Raw genomic sequence first — 26186 nt, forward strand, 5'->3', positions numbered from 1 at the left:
CGATCGCAGTAACCTTTTCTTCAACCTTTAGGACGAACTCTTGGAAGAACCCTTGAAGGGTGTTTCTTAAACGTTAAAGTCATTGACAAGAAAAATCAATAAAAAACATGTTTTATGTCAAACCCACACTCTTGGAAATGAAGGTGCCAACTAGAACCTTATAGGGTTCTTCAACTCCAATGGCAGAACTTGTTTTGATTCCTGGTGGAACCTTTCATGTAGTTCCACCTGGAAACCTTTCAGAGGGTTCAACCATGAACTCAACATAAAGGAGAGAACCATCTGTGAAAGGTTCAACTGAGAGCCCTTCTATGGTGCAAACCCTCTATGGAGCTTCTATCCCGAACATATCCCCCTCTAAGGGTGCTAACAAGAACCCATTCAGGGGGTTCTACCAAAAACCCCATTTATATTCCAAGGATTCTTAGCGTGGGGGGGTTCACAGGAAGTATCTCTCAACAATCTTTTTCTAATGGTTCTTTGGATGAAAAGGGTTCTCAATGGAACCCATAGTCTCACAAAGAACCCTTGACAAACCCTTTCTTTAAAGAAGAAAAGGGTTGTTTGGAAGCAAATGGTTGTGATTGTGCAGAATCTTATTTCATCATGAAATACAGACATTCAGGAAGCGAGGCGGTCCGTGACTCACTGTGTTTTGTGTCTCCTCAGGTGGAATCTGTATCGCTCAGTCACTGAAGATCCCTCACGACCACAAACCCTCCGACTTTGATAAAATCATCCGTCTGCTGCTGGACACTCGGTACGCCAGGGCAGTCATCCTGTTCGCCTCCGACGAGGACATCCGGTAAACATGACTCCTCGTTAAATGCTGTTAAGTTTGAATGACGACAGATGTACAGGTTGATTAAACGGACTGAACTGTTTACTTTAACAACTAAATACATCTGCCTAGAAATGTGCTTTCAACTTTGACCATTTATTTTACTTAGTATCTTTATTACTATTATTATGTTATCTTTTTTATATTTATGTTTGGTTTGCTGCACTGCCCGTTTTCCATTAGCTCTGCACCAACAGGATACTGTGTTAACTTAATAACCCAGTGTTATTGCTATTGTTCTATATTAATGTTTGGTTCTTTACCCAAACTAAAACATGGTTTTATGTCTGTTATACGGATTGTGAAGCCCCCTAAGTCAAATGTGTGATTCGTGAGATTGGGCTGTGTAATTAAAATTGAATTTAACTGTTAGAATCTCCTCTACAGCTCTTAAAACATTCATATTGCTATTTGTCATTAATTGTTAACAATGTGTGAATCCTTTGCACATCGATTTGTACTATTGACCGCTTTAAGGCAAAACCTGAGATTGTAAAATATAGCCAAACGCAAAGATTTTTGGTCTGCAACATTTATTCAACTTTCAGAATAAAGTTCAGTTCCATTATGAAAGAAAAATAACTTTCTGTGAACGTCAAAGGCTGCCTGCATCTGACTCTGTGGTGGTGTGTGTGTCTGGATCCAGGGGTATCCTGAATGCCAGTAAACGGGCGGACCAGATCGGTCACTTCCTGTGGATCGGTTCAGACAGCTGGGGGGCCAAGAACAGTCCCATCCACCAGCTGGAGGACGCTGCCGTGGGAGCCGTCACCATCCTGCCGAAAAGAGCCACCATCAGCGGTCAGTTCATTTACATCCCTGTCTCCTTATCTGACGATGCTCTTCGGTCACCACGCGTGTGGATATGTCAGAATGTGCTTGCTCGTTCGTTTGTGTGAACTTGTGTCATGTTCTCATCTCTGGAGCCGACTGACTGGACCTTTGAAAAGAACAAATCTTCGTTGAGAACATTCACTCTTCACTCTGTGCATCATCTTAACAGGAGACAGTATTTGGCTTTGGTGAACATGCAATATGTTCGATGTTCAGATTGATACCACTCTCATGTCTGTGCAGTAAATTTAAAGCTACATCCTGTTAGCTTAGCTTAGCATAAAGACTTGAAACAGGGGGGAAACAGCTAGCATGGCTCTCTCCAAATGCCATACAATCCTCTTACGCTCACTGACTAACATGCTATATCTTGTTTGTTTACTGAAGTTTAAGAAAGACTATTTGCTGTTTTGCAGGGATTGCGTCTTTATGCTAAGCTAACCAGCAGCCGACTGTTGCTTAATAATTATCACACAGACATGACATGGTATCAATCTGAACATCGAACCTTCGGCAAGAAAGCGAAAAAACGTTTTTCTTAAAATGTCATAACTGCTCCGTTCAGGTGCCACAGACGAGTGAAGAGAGATTTACAGAACAGTCCGTTTGACTCTCGGTACGCCAGGGCAGTCATCCTGTTCGCCTCCGACGAGGACATCCGGTAAACATGACTCCTCGTTAAATGCTGTTAAGTTTGAATGACGACAGATGTACAGGTTGATTAAACGGACTGAACTGTTTACTTTAAGCAGCCAAATTACATTTTCTTTTCACCAATCAACACCCCCCCCCCACGCACACAGCAACAACAAAAAGCCTCGATAATCGTGTCGCCAATGTTTTGTTGTAACGTCAATTTCTGCCCTTTTCTTTGCTACGAAAAACACATTTCACCGACATGCGGTGCACATTCCAGAAACACGAGCCCTGACAAGTGGAGCTCGGTGTGTGTGTAACCTTGGATCTGCCTGGAGGGGGTCGACGGGTGGTGCGCTAATAAACATTGTTCCCTTTTCGATGGGCTCCGTGATCCCTTTTGTCCCCTCGTTTTTGACAAATGATTTAAGGAAATGGCCGTTTTTCTGGGCATAAAGACGACGGGAGAGATCACTGGGCCGTGACGGTCAGTCTGGGTAACTCGGGTATGAGGGCTGAAGACCCATTCCATCAGAGGCTGTGAGACACGAGAGAAGAGGTGAGAGGGAGAGGAAGTTTTGCCTCACGATGACCACATTAAGCTGCTGCGGGGCACTTATCAACGCCTCATTCCTCCCACTCTCTCTTAACAGGTTTTGTAATTTGATTAAACCAATTTTAATGTGTCAATATGCACCATGTCAGCACAAATCTGTACTAATGACGGTCTTAAAACTAGATTCCGACACAACGACCCTCCTCAAGACGGCCCTATAACGTCAGACCTTTTGGTGTTGCGCTGCACATTTCCTTTCATTTACTTTACTTGCTTCAGTGCCGAAGGAGCAGGTCGACTCGGGCAACACGATGTTAGTACAACTGACACATTAAAGTAGTTTATTCCTTTCAATACTTCTCCTACTGTTCATATCATAGTTTTAATGTAAAGGTAAATTTCTCCGTTCAGTTTGTGTCTTTGGAGGAGTCCAGTCGAGGGATCTCCTGCCAGCAGCCAAAGACGAGAGATTATCATCTGAACCTTCAGTTTATCTGAAAAAGACCTCAGCTGTCCGTGCTCTCTCTCTTCTGTGTCTGTTTTCCTCGTGTGGTGTCACATTCATGTCCACAAGAGAAACATCTGGTCTGTTTTAGCAGACTGGTTATTATAGATGAATCAGAATCTCTGTTTGTGGTTTTGGGTCACATTCCCTTTCATTGTCTTCTCCGACCTCTGGAAATATATCCAACTCGTGTTTGTCATGTAAATGCAAATTAGAGCCGCCTGTCTGAACACAGCAGCCTGAGAGCAGGGCTGAGAGCGAAGTCAAGAGAGAGGGAGCGAGGCGAAGATGGAAAATATGAAAGTCTGAGGGGAAAAAATAGAAATCAAGGGAAGACAAAAGAGCAAAGATCCAGAAACGCAGCGAGACGAGGAGAGGAAGGCGAGGAGTGAGTTGAGGATGAGGATGAGGAAGGATGAAGAATGTGGGAACTGTTCCCCGCTGAGTCTGCGGCCTCCAGCTGAGTCGGATCCACTTCCCAGAGTCAGTTACGCCCTCTAATCTGCAAATCTCTGTCTAATATCAGGCTGCTATAGAAGTACTGAACTTCACACAAACATTGTTGAGCAACACTTTATTATAAAATGGAATTATCTGTTTGTTTTTTCTCTTCACTACGCGATGGATTGTGTGTCACCAATTCCTGTAACATAGAAGAGGGTTAATGCCCCCAACGTCTCTAACGCCTCCACTTCATCAAATCAAAAGTATTAAGTCGTTAATAACATTAAATAATTAATCATTTGAAGTATAAAATGTAGTTTCTTTCGACTCTGCAGCGTAGCAACACTTGACTCAGTGCATTTATTTACTGTATGTAGAGATGGAAAGAGGAAAGGAACCAGAGAGAGGTTAGCGAGGATGGATGTCGATGCCTACACGGTCCACCCCCCCCCCCCCCCCCCCTCCACCCACTCCTCTCCATCCTCTTTGTTAGAAACACGGAGCGGGTGGGTTCAGCGTGACCATGTGTACGTGGGAGATAGGAGGCTGTGGATTTTAATCTGGCTCTATGTGCTTAAAACATGATCGGTATCCGCCAAGACGAATGTCCTCCTGCACACATCTGGCCCTGAGAAGACAGGAAGTGACTGTGAGCTCAGCGTTAGCGCAGAGAAAAATGCTAATTCTATATATTATGCATGAAAGAGAGGCAACCTTTCACGGCTGCGGACAAAAAAAGACAGTTAATATTACTACATTTATACATTTTTGCTCAGTCTCTTTGCTTAGATGTTACAGTAAAAAACAACACTTTATTTCGCTGCAGAGGTCTAAAGATAAAATGATCTCCCATGAACACCACAGAGGAGATACAGCATGGACCAAAGCACCCTGTATGAAACTAATGTTTCCCAATTCCTCCTAAAAACAGTGGCGTCCTGAGTGTGGCAGCGCTGCACATCATGAGTGATGCTTTCTAATTAGAGATGATTTATCTTGCAGTCAACGTCTCTTACTGATATTTAACTGTGCAAACTGACCGGTGATTCACGTTTCATTGCATCAGTGGTGCTCTGTGCTTTAACTGTGGTGTAGCCCCAAAAAAACAACGAGTCTACCAGCGTTTTCCACATCAACACCAAATATCTAGCTCGGTTTCTAGTTTGCTTTTTACAAGCAAGCGAGCGAGCGAGAGAGAGAGAGAGAGAGAGAGAGAGAGAGAGAGAGAGAGAGAGAGAGAGAGAGAGAGAGAGAGAGAGAGAGAGAGAGAGAGAGAGAGAGAGAGAGAGAGAGAGAGAGAGAGAGAGAGAGAGGCACCTGCTTCATTCGTGTCAACATTTCCTCGTACAACCGTTCGTATATCTCATGGAAAAGTTACTCCTCATTGTCTTCCGTCTTCACAGGAAACAACTTACTTCCTTTAGTTTGATAAAGATCGTATTTGGATAATACTGGCCCTGTGTGGCTCTATGTGTGGCCCTTTGCATGGCCTTATGTGCGGCTGTTTGCGTGGCTCTATGTGTGGCCTTGTGTACGGCTCTGCGTGGCCGTGCATGTTGCCCTCTGTGGCTCTGTGTGGCCCTGTTGGTGGCCCTTGGTGTGGCCCTGCGTGTCCTCGCTTGCAGCAGTGTCTGGATGTCTGGATGGCCGTTTCCTGGAGAACGTATCTAATCCTCTGGGAACGCTCTCTGGCAGCCTGTCACAATGGATTCTTGTGGCTGCGCTGTGAGGAGCAACACTAATCTGACAAACGGCAAAGAGATGGGAGGAGGAGACGCTTATCCGCTGACACTGATCATGCAAAGCAACCTCTCTCCTGCTTCACACCAACAGTCTTTCTCCATCAGTACACCTGTCATTTCTTTTTCTCACATTTAAGTGTCCCTTGCTCAAGCAGCCTTGTTACTGTTTACCTTCCTCTGTCCTTAAAATGTCCCCGAAACCTCCTCCGGGCAGGAAGTGTTGACCTTTTCTCTTTGTAGATTACATTGTAAGTCCCAAACAATAACCTAAAAATGATTTCTGATAACGGTACTTTAGTAAAGTTAAGTGACTGTTTAATGACCAAGATGTCCATAAAAACTTCAATTTATGAATCTACCACTGTGTAGCAATGGTCTCCAGATGTGAATATAACAACATGTGTGCTGGTGCAGCATCGTTGTTCTGTTCATGTAGGAAAGCCTCGAGTAGATCGTAATACTTCTGTCCAACAAACCTTTGAATCATTTATTTTTGTCTCCACCGGCAGAAGAAACACTTTCACCTCACAAGCTTCTGTTTTCTTCTCAAACTGAGGATTAGTCTTATCTTAAATAAGGCCATTTGTTTTCCCCACTCAAGGCACAGCTAAATGAGAGCCAGTAATTGACTTCTCTCTCTCTCTCTCTCTCTCTCTCTCTCTCTCTCTCTCCCTCTCTCCCTCTCTTGTTTACTGGCTGCAGCCCCAGCAGCAGCAGTTGGCTGTTGCTCGAGCTCTTGGCAGTTGGTTTTAATTCCGGTCATTAGAGTCGTTGCTCGGCTCCAGCTTTAGCTGTGACCCCTCATGGCTTCTGTTTGTTTGGCTACTTTTTGTTTTTTTTGGGGGGGGGGGGGGGGGGACTTTTCTCTCCAGCAGAGGAGAACTGTGTCCTATACCAGGAGGAATTTTGTTCCACCAGGGGCGTGAATAGAGACGGGCAGTGCAGTTACCCTGGGGCCCCTCGGGTGGGGCCTGTAAAGAGAGTTGGACCTCTAACAATGTGTCGGACGGACACTTTGTTCAAAGAATAACTTAAGTTCATTGGTAACATTTGCTAAATATTCCCTCAAAAAGGCAAAAGATTTGTCACCTACAGATGTGCAACGATGATTGATCATGTGACGAGGCGATACAATATACAGTAGGCCATGTATGTATGATAACAACCTTATACGGCTCCGCAGCTCCGCCTCGCTGAAATGACCCAGTGGACACTATTGTTTTGTCAGTACTGCAGAACAAAAACCCCGTCTTTCAAAAAGTATTTCACCCATAGACCATTATTTTAAAAGGTACATCTGTAAAACTGTTACCAGAACCCCTCGAACTGTAAACAAGGTCAACTATGACTCTTGATGTTAAACATTATTCATCCGCTAGTTTTACGTTTGTAAAACTTTCCTTGAATCAAGAAAAACTATTTAAAAATCGTAGTTGTCATCAACATGTAAAGTCTACAGGCTGAGAGGGATCTCGCTGCCGCGGAGAAACGTTTTAGTTGTGAGTAATTCTGTTGGACTGAATAGAATCATCTTTGGGTTCGATAGGTCACTGTCTCTCATTTCTAAAAACAAATCCACGCTGCTGCAAAGTCTGAGGTCGCAGTTAATTAATACGATTTGTTTGGATTTTGTTTTTGTGCAGTTTTTTGAATGTGAGGTTCAAAGACACATCGCTCTTTAATATTCGATCCATTCAGAAAAGACGCTGTTCTTTCGTTGGCAGACAAACTTTTTTTTACTAAATCTAAAGAAGTACTTGTAGTTTTGTTGCTTTTTATTGTTTTGTTTGAATTCTGAAAGATAAAATATGTTTCCCTCGTAACGTAATTAAGAGTGCGCTTTAACTGTATGGGAAGGTACATCTGCAAGAGACAGAGTTGGACATAAAACTCCTCCCGGAGCTGCTGGGAATCAAAGATTTCTCTCACTTTTCAGACTCAAACTTGATAATAAATTCTGCTACAAGACACACAGAGTGCAGAGAGACCCCGGTGGCCTTTAACTGCCCCCGAGCAAACACGCCGCATTCACCGGCACGTGAGCTCGCCACGTGTTTTATGAAGCGCATTATTTTCTCCGCGCTCTCAGAATGAACCCCTGCGACCCGACGCTTGCCGTCCTCGTTCAGCTGGTGTTAGCTGAGAGTCTGAAGAAAAGAAGGGAAGGCTTCCCCTCAAGGGGAGCGTAGAGGAGAGCTTCTGCGATCCGATTGGCCCGTGGGTGGAGAACGTTTCACCACCATCTCTGCTGCTCACTCGAGGCTTCCACACTCGGAGACTGTGTTTATGTCAAGAAGCAAAACGAGGGAAGACGGTGAAGAAATGCCCCCGAGTGATGTATATTTTCATTCTAAAGACGCCGCGACCTCTTAAAACATCTGTCGAACACTTTGTGAACCGGAGCGACTGCGGCAGCTTCACGGCTCGCTGTGATACCGGCACTTTGTGCACCTTTATTTCCCCCCCATGACTTCACAAGGGCTCTGTACGCCGTGACATCATGCACCACGTACCCCGAGAGATGAGTCGGGAACCCTGCGGCACCGAATAGTGTGTGAACAGAAATACCTTCCACCACAAACCACCTCACAAAAACAAAGAAGAACTCTGAGCAGCATTTCTATCGTTGCACGACTCTCGCCTGCTGAACCGCTAACCTCGCATGTACCGAGACACGTCTGTATAAATACATCGGCTTTCTGTGGAGCCCATAAAGATGCAGCGGAGGCAGCCGGGAAATGCATTTCACCTCACACTTCTGAAAATAAGTATTTAAGAACAATGTCTTACGTAAAGAAAAGTACTGGAGCTGTTGGGTTTGAACTCAGGGTCAAATTGAAGAATCTATCAATCCAGCAGAGTCATGAACCTGCTGTGATCGTGTTGATCAACCACCAAACGAAAGGAGAGAAAAAAATAGAGAATGATTGAGATTAAATGTGTTAAAATAAGTTTGGTGCTGTTTTCATTGTTTCCACAATCTGGAAACCGTTTTGCAGAAGCTCAGATTTTCTGTGAGAAATTGTCATTGTGATGCAGACAGATCACTGAAAATGGGAGAGAAAGGTTATAAATTCTAACACACACACACACACACACACACACACACATACAACAGTGCGTCAACATGCACACTGCACCCGGACACCGTGTGGGAGCCGACGTAGCAGCACAGCTGCCTCTTCCACCCGACACCTGAACCGTCTCCTCAGTTTCGTCCTTTTTCTTTCATGGACTTCAGAGTTTGATCTTTTAAGCACGAACACGTTCACACACCACAGCCTCTCACTCACGCTCACACCGGGAGGACTCGGGGTTCTGCCGGTGCTCACCGATGATTACAGCTTTTGTGCCTCTGGGAGCGTTTGGAGAAAAGCTATAGCTGCACACTTCAATGAGCAAAATGGGCCCTTGGCAAAGATTTTCTGTCAGATTCATTATGATGTTCACATTCTTCATACCCCCCCCCACACATCAACACATGGATCCTTCAGATGTTGACGGCTGAGTGGCTGAGAGGCCGTTCGGTGTGGTTTTAGCATCGATGGCTGAATGAAGGTTCGGTGATTCGATCCGAGCGTCTCTAATGTATTCAAAATAAGAAGAGAGCAATTCATAATTTTGTCAATAGCTTGTTTTATAATAGATATTTTTGTCTGGACCTCCATGTCAGTTTATTCAAAAAATAAGATTTAAAAAAATATGCTACATATCCCAATGAGTTATTATGGACAGTTTAATTTGTCACTAACTTTTTCATTTATATGTATTTTTTTTTTTTTTTGTAGAAATTAGGATTTATTGACTAATAGCCGGTTTAATGTCCATGGCTACGCTATTTTTGTCAGATTTTGTCATCGACTAAACTTACCTGCCGTGTACCCGACAATTATCTGTGAAACACTCAAATTGTCCCAATTCTCACCACAATTAAGACAATAATAACAATATTATACCTGTTTTCAGATTACATATACACGTGTCATGTTCTGTCCCACTCATTACCTGAGCCAGTATAAAAACATGAACATGTGTCCTAGCATAACTGTTGTTGGAGAGAAGAGAGCTCCAGGAATCTCACTCAATGAAGACGCTGCGTTGTGCACACGATGCAGGAGAACGTTCACTGTGGAAATGCCGACATTAAAGACACGAGCGCTGAAATACTTGTCCCCCATCCTGGTGAAAGCAGCCACGGTGCGTGCAGAAGCAGTATATGTACGCGTGCATGAACACGCGATACCAGCTTGATGATATTTCCCAGACTCCCATCATTACAGGAAAGCAGCGCGTGTTAGTTTTTGGGGGTGAAGTTGGACAGACAGAGTGGAAACAGGTCGATCTGCAGACACCGGCCTCCGAGCACCAGATGGCTACTCGTGATGCTGCGATCATGTCGTAGCAGGGATTTGATGCGACACACACACACACACACACACACACACACACACACACACACACACAGTGGTTACGATGCCGGTTCAACACCGCCCTGTGCCCCCCAGGTGAGAGGGCTAACGGAGCAGCTTGCCACACAGCAGCGATAACCGTCGCACACGTCACACCAACTATTCTAGGATCGCTCGGCCGAACACCGCCGCGGCCCAGGAGTGACCTCGGCTCGCGAGGTCTTTTCATCTGCGTGAAACTGCACTTTGGCTTCCAGAGCTCGAGCTTTGCTCAAGTCCCTTTTTACACAGCAGGACAGACATGAGGACAGCAAGGACGAATGTGTTGGAAGGTCACCGGTGAGAGTCTGACCTCAGCGAATAGTGAGTCATCTGAAACACTCAAAGTGACTTCAAAGGTGATGTGTTGCTCTCACTCTGATGCCCCCCCCCCCCCCCCCCAGTTGTTGGGTTTCTCTGAAACTGCTCTACTGCGCTGTGTTTTCAGCCGCACTAGCTGCAGAGACGACGTCTGTCATCTGTGTGTTCTCTCTCCACAACTATTGGATGGATTGTGATGATGAGGGTCAGGCCTTCATGTTCCCATCAGCATGAAGCATGAACTTATGTGATCTTCTGAGTTTTCATGTAGCGCCCAAATCAGGTGAACGTTTTCACAGTTAAATGTCTTTGGTTACTTATTTCAGTTACGACTTCTGTATAAAAAAAATATCAACATTGTAGATTAAAAGGACATTGTAGGTTAAAATAAAGGGATTACAAATGGCAGAACAACTGCTTTACAAAATGACTCTTAATACCCTTTAAGATGAATCTGTACAAGCAGGTTGTTTTAACACAGAAAAACCCTTCAAAAAATAAGCAATAGTCTCCTTTTTCATTGCCAATAGACAAGTTTCCTGTCTTTTGTTTTATTGTGGTGACACGTTCGAGTGCAGCTTTAGTAAACAGTGAAGATGCTCCTGTGGTTACTTCTTGTTTTATATTTCTTAATCAGTCTCTCCTTCAAACTCTCAAACAAAAGTTGTTGATCATCGGAGCTGTGGAGAGACGAACCGAGACGTCTTTGATGAGTTTAATTTGGTTTGTGTCGAGTTTGAATGACGTGTGTTTCACAATGATCAGCGAGGTTAACGATTGTTTCTGTGAGTGGAGTCTTGTCGCTCTGAGGAGCAAATATAACGGATGTTTCTTTCAGCACCTAACTCTTTGAATCGAGGGTTTATTTCAACCAAACCAGAGTTGGTGAATGTTGGAACAGTGTGAAGACTAACAAAGACAGTTCGTTGAGTTTATTTCACAGCGGAAATGAACGTGTCATGTTTCCATCACTGCTGATCAGAACTGGAGCCGATGGATACCAATCACCTGTCTGTGGAATGAATAAAGAGCATTACCCTTCCCTCTGAAGACGAGCGTTGTTAGCGGATGTTGTTGGGTTTTTTGATTCCCAATTGGGCCACTGAATGCAACTGCATTTGTTTTCCACATTATTATTTCTTGTGTGAACTTTAATGTGTTCCGATGTGTCACCCTGAAGAAAAGATTTTCTATAGTGTCTCTCAGCTCGACTCCCGCTTCCTCTCAGACAAATTGTCAACAGAACCGGAAAACGTGTCTCTTTGCAGAAAGAGAAGTTCAGAGTTTCAGTCGTTGGAAGCGTCATTTGTTGTTGTTTGTGTCACAGTTAAGAGCGGGAGAAGAGCTCGTGACAGAAGAGAGGACGGGGGAGACGGAAGGGTGGCACTTAAAGTGAAGGAGACGGAGAGACGTAGAAGACGAGAGAACGCCGATTAATGGCGTCATTAAAAGGCAGACGGTGTGTTGCACAGGAAGGTGTGTGTGTGTGTGTGTGTGTGTGTGTGTGTGTGTGTGTGTGTGTGTGTGTGTGTGTGTGTGTGTGTGTGTGTGTGTGTGTGTGTGTGTGTGTGTGTGTGTGTGTGTGTGTGTGTGTGTGTGTGTGTGTGTGTGTGTGTGTGTGTGTGTGTGTGTGTGTGTGTGTGTGTGTGTGTGTGTGTGTGTGTGAGAGAGAGATGCTGGTCTGTTCAATCAATAGCTCGCCAGCAGAGGGTTCAGAGGAAACTCACCCCCCCGGTTGTCTTGTGAGACTTCTTAATTATGCACGCGCTGCAATTACCTGACGTCTGTGAGGAAATGTACCGAGCCAAATTACGGTTCTGATTAGTTGTTGCAATCACAGGGTCAGAGTGGCAGCTTCACTTTCAGGGCTGACAGATCGTTCTCAGTCCGAGGGCGTCAAAAACACTTTGTCACGCCTCTCGCCGTCTGATACCGATGCACCAGGCAGCCTTTGGCGTCTGAGATTTTGATTATTTTAATATAAGTGACGTTCGTGACGTATGTGACGTGTTTTCCGTCCTCCGCTTCTGCCGAGTGAAGTCGATGCTGAAGTGTCTAAAAACCTGCATTCTCTCTAGTGTCCACCAGGGGGCGACTCCTCTGGTTGTATAGAAGTCTATGAGAAAATGACTCTACTTCTCTCTTGATTTATTACCTCAGTAAACATTGTAAACTGTCATTATTACCTCTTCTTCTTTATTTTCGTGTTCTTGTTCTTTTCCTGTTTGCTTTCCAATTTTATTTTAATCCAGCTCCTCTCCTCTCTCTCTATTGTTCTTGTCTACTTTGATTGATCTTTATACAATACGAAGCAATTATTTATGACACAACCATTCAGGTCAAGATCTTTAACTAGTAGACCCCTTTTAAGCATTTAAGCCATGTGTTAAAAAGATATAAATGCAAATAAAAAACGGTATTTCCTCCAGGAAACGGTTGTTTGTGCCCCATGCGAATCAAGGAGTCCGTGTTGATTTACTTTAACCCAAAACACAATGTGTTTCTAAACCTAACAAATTAGTTTGGTTGTTTAAACTTAACTAAATTGTTTCCTGTGAAGACGGAAGTTTGTTTAGAAAAGACTGTATGCATGTGACGAGTGGAAGCTGACACGTGTTTGTATGAAGAGATATCGTACAAACTGTTGTATGACGATACGTTGCACAGTGTAACTACATCATTCCTCCACATGTTTGTGTTAGCGTAAGGACAGCTGTTAGCTTGCTGCTATACCGTTCTTGTAAATTCTTCTTCTGGTGTTTTTGTCAGTTATCAAACGACTTCCTGGCACCTCCCTCTGGACCGGAGGAGGAGGACCGACCCTGATATGCATGTTGCTCAGTAAACAAAGACGGACCTGTGAGACACAGATATTTGTCTGAGTGGAAATCAAAGTGTCCTCGATCTCATCTGGATCTAATCGGATACGAGACATTCCAGATAACAAGTGGAAGTTAAGCCTGAGATTCAAATTGTATCTTTGAGGATAAAAAGTGCTTTGAGACTCGCTGAACACTGCAGCTTTATCAGGGGGGTCCCAGTGGAGTCACTGCTCCCATCAGTGCAGCACTTAGAGCTTGATAACTGGCAGCGAGGCAAGTAAACAAACTCTTATTGGTTTGTTTCCCTCTCTCGGCATGAACACCCCTCACTCCAATGCAATACGTCTGAAATATTGAGCCGGCGATGGCGCTATAATGAGAGAGCTTCAGGTTGGTGTGAGGGCAGCACGTTCACACGATCAACACGAGTAGTTCAGAAGGGATTCTACAGTTCCACTGCTTTCTCATATTGCTGTTTGTTTGTACATTTTGGTGGCTATTGCACATAAACACACAGCCGCTCTGCTCCATCACTTGTAACGACTGTCTGCCCCGTCTCAAGGTCCGATTCACAAGATATCTTACGCTAATATTATAACAGCAAACACGCCGATAACGTTCTACAGCTGAGGGCAATTTGGCCTTTTCTTATGTTAACCTTAACTTAGTGATTTTGTTGCCTAAACGTAACCACCGCCGCTGCTCAACGCACAACACACACTTCAGTGTCTGTGAGGAGCGCAGCGAGCCTTCAACCGACTGTGATGTCAACCCATCCACGTCATTATCCAACGCTCAGAGGAAGTGCTCCGGGAGTGTGACCATGTATTTTAAAGATGAAACAAGCCCACACAGAGGCGGGTGGGAGTGGAGGTGGAGCAGTCAAACAAACACAGGACTCAAAGCAGGAGACCAGAGTTCATGTCCCAAACTCTCTGAAGACGCCAATACTTTCCCTGCAGCTGCTGTGACTATTTGCGCTGGTCTTTGTGAATTGGACTGATGTTAGTGAGGCTCATTGTCATAAGAATATCTGCATATTACCTCATTTAAATATGCGCAAATAGCACGGGAACACCGCGTCAGCATTTGCTTGGCAGCCGGTTAAAGGTGCACTTCACCCTTTGCGGGTGCTTTGAGAATTCCACGTTTATTTTTGTTGCATTTGTACAGGTTTAGTGGCCGTAAAATCGACTGATTGGCTGCAGCCAGCTGAAGACTCAATCACACTGGACGGAAGAGGCATTTATCAAATCAGAGGAAATCGATGACAGATAATGAGTCTAATAAATGCATTAGAAATGTTTTGCACATTGTGGTATTATTACATTATATCATGCAGTAAACCAATTCAAATCACGTTTAGTTTTCATTGATGGGGACCGAGCACTGCTGCACCTTTGACTGATGTTCACTTCTGGCATCATTAACCGGATATTGACTGCTGCAAATAGAAATCCGATCATTGCAGCCCTGCAGATTTCCTCTCAGTCTGCTGTTACAGCCTCCACCAATTAGAGGGTAGCACAGTAACCGGCATGTAGCCCTGTAAAGCTTCTGTTATTGGGAGGGTGAGGTAATAACGAGGAGATGAGCGCAGCAGCATTTCCATCAGCTCGGCTGGGCGGTCAGAAGACTGTTTAGGGACTTCTGTGAGTAAATCAACCGGAAAGAAACAAATCCAGGATTCAGCTCCACACAGCATCGTCAGTTAGCGCCTCAAGTTATTGATGATCTGGTGGAGTTTGTTTCTCCAGAATATGATCCATATTTGAATCAGCAAAGAAACTACTCCCATCAGATGAACCCCTAGAGACACACATAGACCCATGTTGGTCTTTTGAGGGGGAACAGGGGGTCTTTAGGGGAGATAGCAGGTCAACCGATGCTACATAGAAGTTGTTTACATCGTCTCAAAGCTTAGAACTTGAGTGAACATTATGATGGAAGTATATGATGGCAATTCCTGTGCTCACTTATGTCTCATAAGTTGTTGCGTTATTTTTGGGGTTAATAGCATTTGTTATGCAGATTTGGTGCTAAAATATAACAGTTTTATAACAATCGAGAATTGATCAAAACAAAAGAAAGATCATAAATACCACATTGAGACACATAGACCTTGAGGAACACTTCATGCTGTGATTTGGTTTCAAAACCTTTGAAGTTTAGAGATTTCTCTATTGGATGGCGAGCACTTCTGATCTGGAAACTGCTCATGAACCCACTTATTGTCAATATATCTAGAAAATCCATCCATCCTCTGACTTCTCAAGGTCTCTAGTTTGTGTTTGTAGAGTTTCATGAGGCTGTGATTCTACAAGAAGTCACAACAAGTCATTTTTACAGCGATGTCTCAGATGACGACTCTGATGACTGACATCCTCCCACATGAATGCAGCAGAGCTCGTTGGATTGGAGTGTCAGCTTTCCATTCATCCCAAAACGGTTTAGTTTAGAAATAATCAAATTCAACTCTTTTAGTTGGATGCAAAACTTTATTTTATGTTTCCTCTACAAGATGTAGTTTGTTATTCATGATCAAAACACAGCACACTTCACCTTTCCTCCTCAGTAGCTGTTAATTATCAATGTTCAAACGTTTTCATTTCCGCTTTTGTCCACTTTGCCTCGGTCTGTGTTACAATCAAGGACTTGTAATTGCGATTTACTCTCACGCTGGCTTCGCTTTGAAAATAAGAGACGATTTGCTCAGAAATGGACACTTCTCTCAGATTGAAATGAAAAAGAAATCAATAGAACGTGACATTGTTGTCAGGGACAGTGACAGACTCTGCGACCCTGAAAATGTCAGCCTTTGGTCTCGGCAGCGGTGGCGGTAACTCACCAGATAACATGTCACTATTGTCTGACACGCTTTCACGGTGTCGCTGAAATCTCTGACCCAGAACATGTTCGACATTTCGGAGTAAACAACAAGTGCAGGAAACAAAGTGCAGAGAGGGGAAGTCACCAGCCTTCAATGTCCAACATGGAGATCTGTCTTTGCTCTTTATTCCTGTCAAACGTTTCCTCTCAAAGCAACATCTGCTGTGTTTCTCTTTTGAACAGCTGTGCTGCATGTATTATTTTAAAACAACAACAACAAAGGGCACCTTTTGAATCATTAAATACTGTTGTTTGTGTACAACATTCAACTAGAGGCTCTAGAGGAAGACGAATGACCTGTTAGCAGCTCCTGTTTGCAGTGAACCTCTTAATGCACAAGTATCACTGGATTACTATGACGCTAGAGAATACTTAAAACATGTTGAGTGCTGCAGTGTCTTTATTTTAGAAGTGGAGTTATGGAAGTTTATTCTGGATGGAAATCAGAGATAACGAGTCACTGACTGAGTCTAGCAGGGATGCACTAAATGTGAATAATAGTAAAAAATAATAATAAAGATAATGATAAAAATTGTAATAACAATGCTACTACTACTAATAATAGTAATAATAACAGAGTAATAATATAATGACAATCATCTAAATAATCAAAATAACAATGCCAATAATAAAATATCAACAACAATGTTAAAAATAACAGAAATGGTCGTGCGGCCCTTTGCAAGAGAATCTTCCGGGTCTGGATGTAGATACTGATTCAGTGGATCACTAATCAATAGCAGAGCAGCCTGTCTCACTGTGCAGCATGTTGATGAAACAGCTCTCGGTGTTCATTGAACAACGGTCGGGTCGGTTGTAATTCTGTTCAGTGGCTCGGCAGCTTCTCCTCAGGACCCGATCTGACATTATACGCTCCATAAAGTAGGCTAAGACTCATCAGGGATTCTTATAAATTAAGATCAAACACCGCGTTCGCCCCTGAGGGGTACATCCAGATGCAGTTATTGTCGAATCCCAACTTTTTCAAATGTATGCTCGGCGTTCTGTTGCACTAATGCTCCTCTCCGAACAGTAATTACAAGGACATTTCTAATTTAGTTTTTCTTTCAAGCTGCGAGAAGATGCCGAAGGAATAATCTGCCCTTCAGTCAGACGATTTAACGTCCTGCTCGTTTGTGTTCTTTAAGGAGAGAATAAGCCGCTTGAAGAACTCATGGAGCGTGAATGCATATTATCTATAACAGTTCTGACATCACGGTGAATTAAGGAGTGAAAATCATAACATTACATCATTGAAATAGTCTTGATTAAGTTTATCACAAGCACGCGTCCCTCATCAGAATGGATCAGTGCGTGAAAGTGTTTCTGTTTACATTCATTATTCATCGCCTCAGAAGAAAGACATCTTTAAATAGATGTGAGCAGCACAGCTGTCCGTCTCCAGCCCGCAGAGACTGGGACAGAAAAACCACGTCAGTCAAAGTGTCTTGAGAGACGGTCCTCATTTCTGCCCTAGTTTCTGCATCCGACTGTTGTGTTCACGCTCCTCTCACGGACGGGAAATACGGAAAGAGCGTGCGTCAGTGACGCAGCAGACGCACGAGACGGATGCTTTGTTTCTGCTGGAGACGCTGCGTGATTGATGCGTGACAGGACGGCCGTGATTCCTGAACAGATGCACGTTCGGAACTCCTGCAGTTGCCAGGGGGAACATGGGCAGATACAAATAAATATCAGGATTAGATTCCAGGTTATTGGGCAGGTACTGAGTGCAGAGTGTACGCAGAACAAAACGAACTCGAGGCTTCATCACGGCCACAAACCGACGGGTTAGTCCCAGTCAGCCCGTCGCTGTGTGAATTACGAACTACATCTCTCACTGTAACAGAGTCCTTTTCAAGCTGTATTCTCCTGTCATCTTTTATGTTTCTCTTTCATGTGTGCGTTTAACCTCCATCGCCATCACCGTACAAACGTCCCCTGACGTCCTCCTCTAATGCGGACTTCACGCATAGAAAGCAACAGAGGTCAAGATCCTACTTTTAGCCAGGAATGATAAAAGATGTAGGCGTCGGTGACATCGTGAGAGGGTGTCAAGGACATCTCAGCGGCATCGGTGGCAGAGGGCGAGGCTGCCTGTCACTTCAAAGCCAACGCTCACAGCGAGAATAGCGACGTGATTAAGTGCAGGTCTTAAGATGGAGGACTCTTCTCCGTATAACTCAGTTTCCTGTTCTGACTGTTGTGAGCATCTGAATGATGGAGTGCAGGAGACAAAGCTGTCAACAGAGGAAGAAATGGATCCTCACTCGGCTGCTAATGCTTTCTTTGAAATATTATTCATTCTCTTCGGGCTGAAGTGATTTGATTGGATGGATTTTGATTTAAATTGTACAGCACGGAGCAGATTCGGAGTCTTTCATGATCCGACCAGCTCCTTTACATCTACCACTTCCTGTCCTGTGAATTTATGAAGCTTAAGCGCAAGTTCAGTCAGGAAGACTATCTCTACACTCCTTCTCATTCATAATCTCTGTCTCTCTCTCTCTCTCCTGTTAATTGCTGATTGGGGGTGTTCACTTTGAAGTAACCAACCAGATTCTGCACCGTTTCCTGAAGCCAATCACATCGCAGCTGTCAAACTTTAAAAAGTGTCCTTCTCTCTGCTGCTGTCAGTTGTCAATTCAGCTCTAAGCAGATGCGACCCTCCTCCACCCGTCACCTCCAGTCAGCATCACAGTCATGCTCCTCATTCATCATCAGATTGCAGCAACTCCTTTCACCACCACCACCACCAGCGTCTGGACTCCAGGGGGGGTCAGGCCTTATTGGACCTCAGTGTCCCTCCCCTCGGTGAGATTACTTCAGGATGGAGTCCAATTGCCAAAGACTTTGCACTATTCATATGTTATGTTTGTATAAATCACTGTTGAATTCTAAACAAGTTTCTCCTGATTGAAATGAAATGGTCATCATGGTGTTTTGACCCAAAGTGTGTTGGTTCTGCGTGTGTTTGCTGCTCTCTTTTTATTAAAAAGATAAATATAATAAAGGACATAATAAAGTACATAGATGATATAAATCAATGCAGCATCAAGTTAATGCTCATCTGGCGGCCACATTCATAATGTATTGTATAATGGTTTTATGCCGCACATGGATTTATAAAATTTGTCTTGAGGTTGAATACATTTATATTTATTCTTTTGCATATTCTGTTTATCGTCATCGTTACCGATAATCTCTTAATGGCTTTATGTGATTAGAAGCCTCCAGCCACCACCTACTCTTCCGGGGCCCTTTGTGTGACGCCAGCACAGGTTATGTGTTCGTTCGGCAGCTATTTCTGTTGATCCGCAGCTCCGTCTCCATCCGCTGCTCTGGAGTCTTCATGTCCTGCCAAACGTTTTGTGTCCGTATGCAAAGATTCACCGCCGTCCTGGCAGCGTGAAACCAGAACGAGAGCCCCCGGACTTGTTCTTGCACTGACAGAAGGTGCGTTTCTGAACTTGCACGCGTGTCCGACCCTCCTCTCGGATCATGTTTACTGCTGCTATGTGTCTCTGTCATGAAGAGGTGAACTCGTCTCTGAGAGCGCGTTGGATGTTTTACATAACACCAGTGATTTGGGTGCAGAACAGACATTTTGAAGGTGTTGCTGACCCGCCGTCCTTTTGTCTTTCAGGGTTCGACGCATACTTCACGTCACGCACGCTGGAGAACAACAGGAGGAACGTGTGGTTCGCCGAGTACTGGGAGGAGAACTTCAACTGCAAGCTGATGAGCTCCTCCAAGAAGGACGAGAGCAGCAGGAAGTGTACAGGTGAGCCTCTGCCAACGGTGTCCAGACGTCACAGTCGGCCAGAGAGAAGGACTAAACCTCAGGAGAGATGATAACACTCACAGAAGGCCCAATAAGTTACATCCAGCCATGAGCTTCAGGCAGCCAGGGCTCTGCAAACTTTTAATTCATAAATATTCTCCTTAAACGATAAAACAGTAAGGCACAAAGTTTTATATTGCTTTTTTATTATTATATGAAGCACAATAACCAATTTAATCTGGTATTCGCTAGATTGATTAAATGTAAATGCAGGAAATATCATTATTGTATTATTACTGCAGCGCTCTCAGTTGCTGCTGTTGCTTTAAAAAGTGCTGAACTTCAGAATACACGCTGGAGATGATGAGAGGCTGCAATATGAAGAGAAGAAGAATCAACAAGAACAGATATTGGATTGGATTTGATTGGCATATGCTCAATGTTAAAAGACTCAGGGCATCGCTACTTTTATTATAATTAAATATAATTAAATATCAAGCTTTATTTATACCGAGGGAAAGTACTGAGCAGTGTTTGCAATACAAAGTGTGAGGAGTGCAGCACTGAAACACAATATAATCTATAAGGAGGGACGAGATGCTCTTTCCTGCAATGTCAACATAACAGAAAATAATGTGCTTATCCGCCCTGTGATTATGATCCAGCCCATAATACACCTTCCACCAGGTTCCATGGACATCAGGCCAGTATCCTGCTGACAAACAAACAAACCAAACATAAAGCTTTACCTTCTTGCCGGAGATAATAAAGTGCAAATCCACATTACATACGATATACACAATGCCAAGATCGCAGTATGAGGCTATTCTCTCGGTGAGGATTTGGTTGTTGATTTATCGTCCAGCAGAGAACAAAATGAGCGAACTTCCAACAGAAAGTGCTGAGAGGGGCGGGGGGGGGGGGGCAGTATGAGCGAACACCAGCAGCTGGAAGCGACCCACTGCATCCTGAGCTGGACGGGAAGTCTCAGAGAAAGAGACAGGGGCTAATATCACAGCTCTAATGAACGCTATTCATCACATATTGACTTTCTGCATACACTTGGTCTTTTCTCCCGTAGGTTGTTGGGGGGGGGGGGGGGGGGAGGCACGGCTGCACCTGCAATGGTGGAGCAGAAACTCTTCATCCCTCTGGGCTACAGTCAATCGTGCACGGCAATTAGCGACGCAATACGATAGCGTGGAGCAAACCTTCAGCACGAATGAACCCGTTCTATTAAGAGTATTGATTCAAGCCACAGAGGAACATAATACCGTTTCTTATTGTCTTATTGTCTTATTGTCTTATTGTCTCATTGCATGTCTGCTACGTTTCACCCTCCCTCTCGTATTCCACTCACTAACTCGTCTGGTTGATATTTAAAGGTATACATTTTACAAACAGTAAACAGTGGCAGTGCCTAATACATCGTCACGTTTCACTGACACTCTTTGTTCCCCCCCCCCCCCCCCCCCACCAACACATATTATAATTCCAACCACAGAGACGTCTGGGATCACTTGTGCCCCCTAGAACTAAACCTGCAATTACATAATGAACACGCCTCCTGTGCCATTTCGGAATGATTGAGTCCCTCTGTGTCCTCGAAGCAGCAGGCGTGTAGACAAGAGACACCAGCAGCAGCTTTATTCTCTGAAACGACTCTAATGACTCAGACGGGGAGAATTCAACCCAACTCACCGAGTATTAAAGCTGCTCAGATGAGGTCAGGGATTCTTTGTGTCAACACAAAGGAATGATCATTATGTCCCCTCTATTTTGCAAAGAAATGAGGAATTATACGGATAATACTTGCACATTGACATGATGCTATTCTTTAAAAGCTCTTTTAAAGCACAAAGACATTTAGAGGCATAGTTGGACCCAGTGGCAGCTCACTCCTGCAGAGTGCAGCGCTCTGCTTGTTGAGAGTAAGAGTGCCACGACTGAAAGAGACACAAAACGTTTTCCATCCTCTCTTCAGTCATTGTGAGGGTCTCCGTGGACGTTTGGTTTCTCTCTGTAGTTGGTTTCTGTCTTTTTGAGGTTGTTTTGTGAATCTCTGAGGTCAGTTTGCATCTCTTTGGCCTCGTTTTGTATCTCAAAATGTGGTTGTTTTACATCTGTGTGGTAGTTTTGCATCCCTGTAGTCATTTTGCATCAGTTTGTGGTTGTTTTGCATCTTTTGTGGTGGTTTTGTGTATTTTTGCATCCCTGTAGTTTTGCGTCCCCAACGTTTTGTGGCTTTTTGTGGTTGTTTTGCGCCTCTTTTAGATAGTTTTGCATCCCCAATTATTTTACACATCCTCATGGTTTTTAGTTATGGTCGTTTTGCCTCTCTTTGAAAATGTTTTGAGTCTCTGTAGTTGTTTTGAGTCTCTCTGTGCTTGTTTTTTGCAATTTGTTTGTCTTTGTTCTTGTCTCTCTGGTAGTTTTGCATCCCTGTTGTTGTCATTTTGCATCTCCGAGGTGTCATTCCTGCATCTCTTCAGTCGTTTTGCGCGTCTTTGTGTTTGTTCTGTGTCTCATTCAGTGCTATTCGTCAGGTAAAGCAGTACTCTCAGGTACTGCTGTTTGTTGAAAAACTGCTGCTGAACTGCGATTTTAACTGAGCTCTGTGATTTTCTCCTGGCCCTGTGCCCTAGAAGCCTGTTCATCCAAGAGTTTACAGCCTGCAATGTTTCTGAGCTTTTTGGCACCAAGTGTCACAACAACAGTCGTTTTGGAAAGTCGAACAGGAAAACGATAAATCAGTACTGTTGTACATGATGACATCACCTCGTGTTATCTGTTTGCTCTAATTACCTGGCCTACTTGTAGATAGTTAGCTGGAAGCTAACAAGTAGCTCATTTTGGACGGACCAATGCGTGTTTTTACATTCCTCAGCTTTCACTGAAACACATGAATAAAAGATGAGACTGTGTGGAAGCACAGCGTCTCAGCGGCGAGCACTGTCGCCCCACAACAAGAATGTTCAATTCGCTGCCCTCATATCAGAAGATAATGAATCAACGCGCTCGGCTTCAGAGTGAGTCGTGAGTCCTCACAGACGGATAAACAGCCGGACGGTATACTGTCACAGATACACATACATGAAGGTGACGGGATGCATCGCTGTGATAGGGATCCAATGGTGCAAGGACTAATAGGGTCAGGACAAACACTCTCAAACATTGGATGGGTGCCAGATCAACAAGTGGCAGCGATGAGTTCACCATCTGTGTCGCCACCGTCTGTTATGTTATTCAACATCAGCACAGTCTCCTGAATATTATGTAATAATAATAATAATAATCTACAACAGCAGATTTATGTCGAGTTATTTGTCAGCAGTAAATCTCCTGAATTGCTTAACAGATATAAATGTTTGCTGAAGAGTCAGTGGGCAGTGGACCAATGCTGAGACAGAGCTGCGACACGAGGCCCATTATGAACACTATTAGTGACACTTTACTAAACCCCAATTCCAGGGATCAACGGGTGAGGATGATTATGGTTTTCAAAATGCATTTTTATCAGTATAATGCTGAAGATTCAGTATTCAACAATATCTTCTACATTGCAAAATGTTGATGCTGCACCTGTAACCTGTAATCTCCGCCAGACGTCGTCCTGGGGAGATTACAGGTCATGTGTTCATTTGTGTGACTGTGTGCGTCCATACGCCGATGACAGTAATGGCTTCATGTGGTTATCGATGACTCACACCTTCTCAAATCATCTTTTATTACCTGTTTCTACCTACAAACCTGTGGAGCTAACATTAGCAGAGTACGTTAGCACGTCATTAACTAATGTTAGCCCTCCTATGCTACTTGAGCTACTAGATACCGTATACCACTGTTCCCTTACATTTGCCTACGAAGAAAAAAGACAAATCCTGATCAATACTTACGAACCTGCCATTGATTGATTCTGTTCCCCTCAAACACGTTATTAACCTGCCAAATAGTAATAAAAACAATAGACGCTTAGCTCTATTTATTTGGGTCTGTGCCTGCATGGTGGCCCGCCTTCTCCTTTAGTGAATTTTATTGACAGCGTGATTTAGTTTCACACCACAACCAAACTGGGAAAACAAGTCGTGTAGCGTGATTTTTCAGAGGCAGGGTCGTTATCGTGCACCAGCGCTGACAGACTGGGACCAGGTCTGGGACTTGAGTCGGCTGACTGGAGACCTTTCTGTTTGTCCCCCACGGTGCAGGGACATGCATTATAGCAGAATCTGTGACTGCAGACTGAACTCTAGTTGGGAATCTGAGTGTGTGTTAGTCCTGCAGTGGATGCCCTACCTCTACCCCAGTGCATGCTGGGATAAAACTTCTCCCTCTGCAACCCAGAACAAGATGAATGGACGGACAGGACCACATGATTATTCAAGCAATGTAGAAAATAAACACAGCGGCCCCAACGATGCTGGTTAATGTATCGTGGTCGGTCTGCGGCCACACATCGGCGCCGTGCCCATAATCTCAAGAAAGAACATTCCATCAGCTCTTATTGCCGTAATAAAGCTGCCACATGGTGCGGCATTAGGACGCTGGCGTCGGGTTTGTTTAGAGGAGGTGGCTACTTTACAGTGAACCGTTAGTCGCACTCAGTGGCTTTGTGCTGCTTAATTGCTGCAGTGTTATCCATTTGAAAATGTGGAAGTAATTATATTTGCCAATAGGATGATATTTTATGCTTCATGCTTTGTGTTTATTGCGTCAACTTTCAGGGATTAAAGACCTCAAAGAGTAATCTATTTAAATATATGATTCGTGAAATCCAGTCTGATTTGTAAAATATGTGATACACCACGGCAACACTTCACTTTAATCCCCTTATTCAGCATTTATAACGATATACAGACATGTAATACATGGTTTATAACAGCCTATGATGTAGCTGTAAGCAGATGTAAGTGTTAGAGTATTGATGACGAAATCATGCAGGTGAGCAGAGGGGACAAGAGCAGAACCGGAGGCAGAGGACCCGTCTGAGGTTACAGGGGGAAAGGCCTAATAGCCTGCAGTCAGTGGGCGAGGACGTTCACACAGAGCCGTAGCTGGGGGCAGCAGCAAGCTGCCAGGATAACATTGTGCTCGCGGTGCCTTTGTAGGCTGGAGCCAAGATAAAGTGATGCCAGTGGGGTCCGATGGGCGTCCTGTTTAGTGTGTGTGTGTGTGATGGAGAGTGGGAGACAGATATGAGCAGGTCACAGAGAGGAGAGAGGGACTGAGAGACTCCTGTTTATAAGAGAACATAAAGCTCCGGGTCCCTTTGCTTCAGGCAAGGAAATAGAGAGGGGTTAGAGTATAGGATAGTCGGGCCTCCGGAGGCCTCCTAACAAGAGATAGGAAGTCTCCGATCAGTGTCTGCTCAGAGCTGCAGCCACATGGCAGCAGATACCCGGAGTAATTATTGGTGCTGTCAGTGTGCGCAGCCCGTCGATCGCTGAGCTGAGAACAGCCGGCTCCCCTCACACTTTTGCTAAAACAGCTTCTAACAATGTCACGGCACACGGCGCTCACCGGTCAGGAGGAGTCATTCTCTTCAGCAGATGGCGAGGCTGTTATTAAGGATAACAACTGAGCGCTGGGAGCAAAGCGAGCCAGTTGTTAAATGGGTAAGAACATCTGCTTCTGGTGTCACAGCACACTGAATGTCTAAGCTGGATATTTATAGTACATCCTGGATATTGTGTCTTCAGAACGGAGTTGTTCATTTTCTGGTTTGTCAGTCAGCAGTATTAGTTTGATTTTATTTGCACTCAGAACAAACAGGCGTCGTTGGCTGTGCACAGCAGAATGATGTTATCTAAGTAGGAAGGTGCACTCAGTAGAGTGCAGATCTCCTCCAGGTGTGTCTGCAACGACAACTGCAGTATTCTGGGATGTACTGAATACAACCCACAGCTGGCTAACCTCGTCTAGACACTAACGGACCGTAAAGTCTTCGTACAAGACACGTCTTACTATCTAGCGGAAAACATAAATGCACCAACCTGTCTGACGGCTGGCAGCGGCTGAGTGGCGGCGATGTACTGAGCAGTGAGTGTGCTGGTAGTTCTGTTAGCTGTTAGCAGAACACATCGTCCAAAACAATACAGGCATCGCAAAATGCACTTCATTCAAACTAAAACACAAGCAGTGATGCATGGAATCAGCTTGACGTTGTCCTATAAGACGCCTCATACTATCTAGCTGAAAAGTGGAAGTATTTGATATAATAACCTTCGTTTCAGTGGCAGCGGATGACTTATGTCAACATATCACTGGTTCTAAATTTGTCTCTGCAGATGTATTTATATCTGCAGTACATCTTTGAGCCACATGAGGGAGCCTGACTGTTCGTATTACTCGTAACATTGAATCTAAT

At 44.2% G+C, this 26186-nt stretch overlaps 1 protein-coding gene across 1 annotated transcript in view; it reads left to right on the forward strand.

Annotated features, from left to right (window-relative positions):
• grm7 (glutamate metabotropic receptor 7) overlaps positions 1 to 26186 on the forward strand; it is a 214091-nt gene that overhangs the window by 116450 nt on the left and 71455 nt on the right. The window contains exons 3-5 of the mRNA XM_076096108.1: positions 670 to 805; positions 1488 to 1642; positions 19685 to 19822. Coding sequence (XP_075952223.1) covers positions 670 to 805; positions 1488 to 1642; positions 19685 to 19822 — 429 coding nt within the window. The remainder of the gene's footprint in view (positions 1 to 669; positions 806 to 1487; positions 1643 to 19684; positions 19823 to 26186) is intronic.

Source organism: Anarhichas minor, unplaced genomic scaffold (genome assembly GCF_050575085.1).
Source record: "Anarhichas minor isolate MPS153535 unplaced genomic scaffold, ASM5057508v1 ptg000021l, whole genome shotgun sequence".
NCBI classification, from domain to species: domain Eukaryota; kingdom Metazoa; phylum Chordata; class Actinopteri; order Perciformes; family Anarhichadidae; genus Anarhichas; species Anarhichas minor.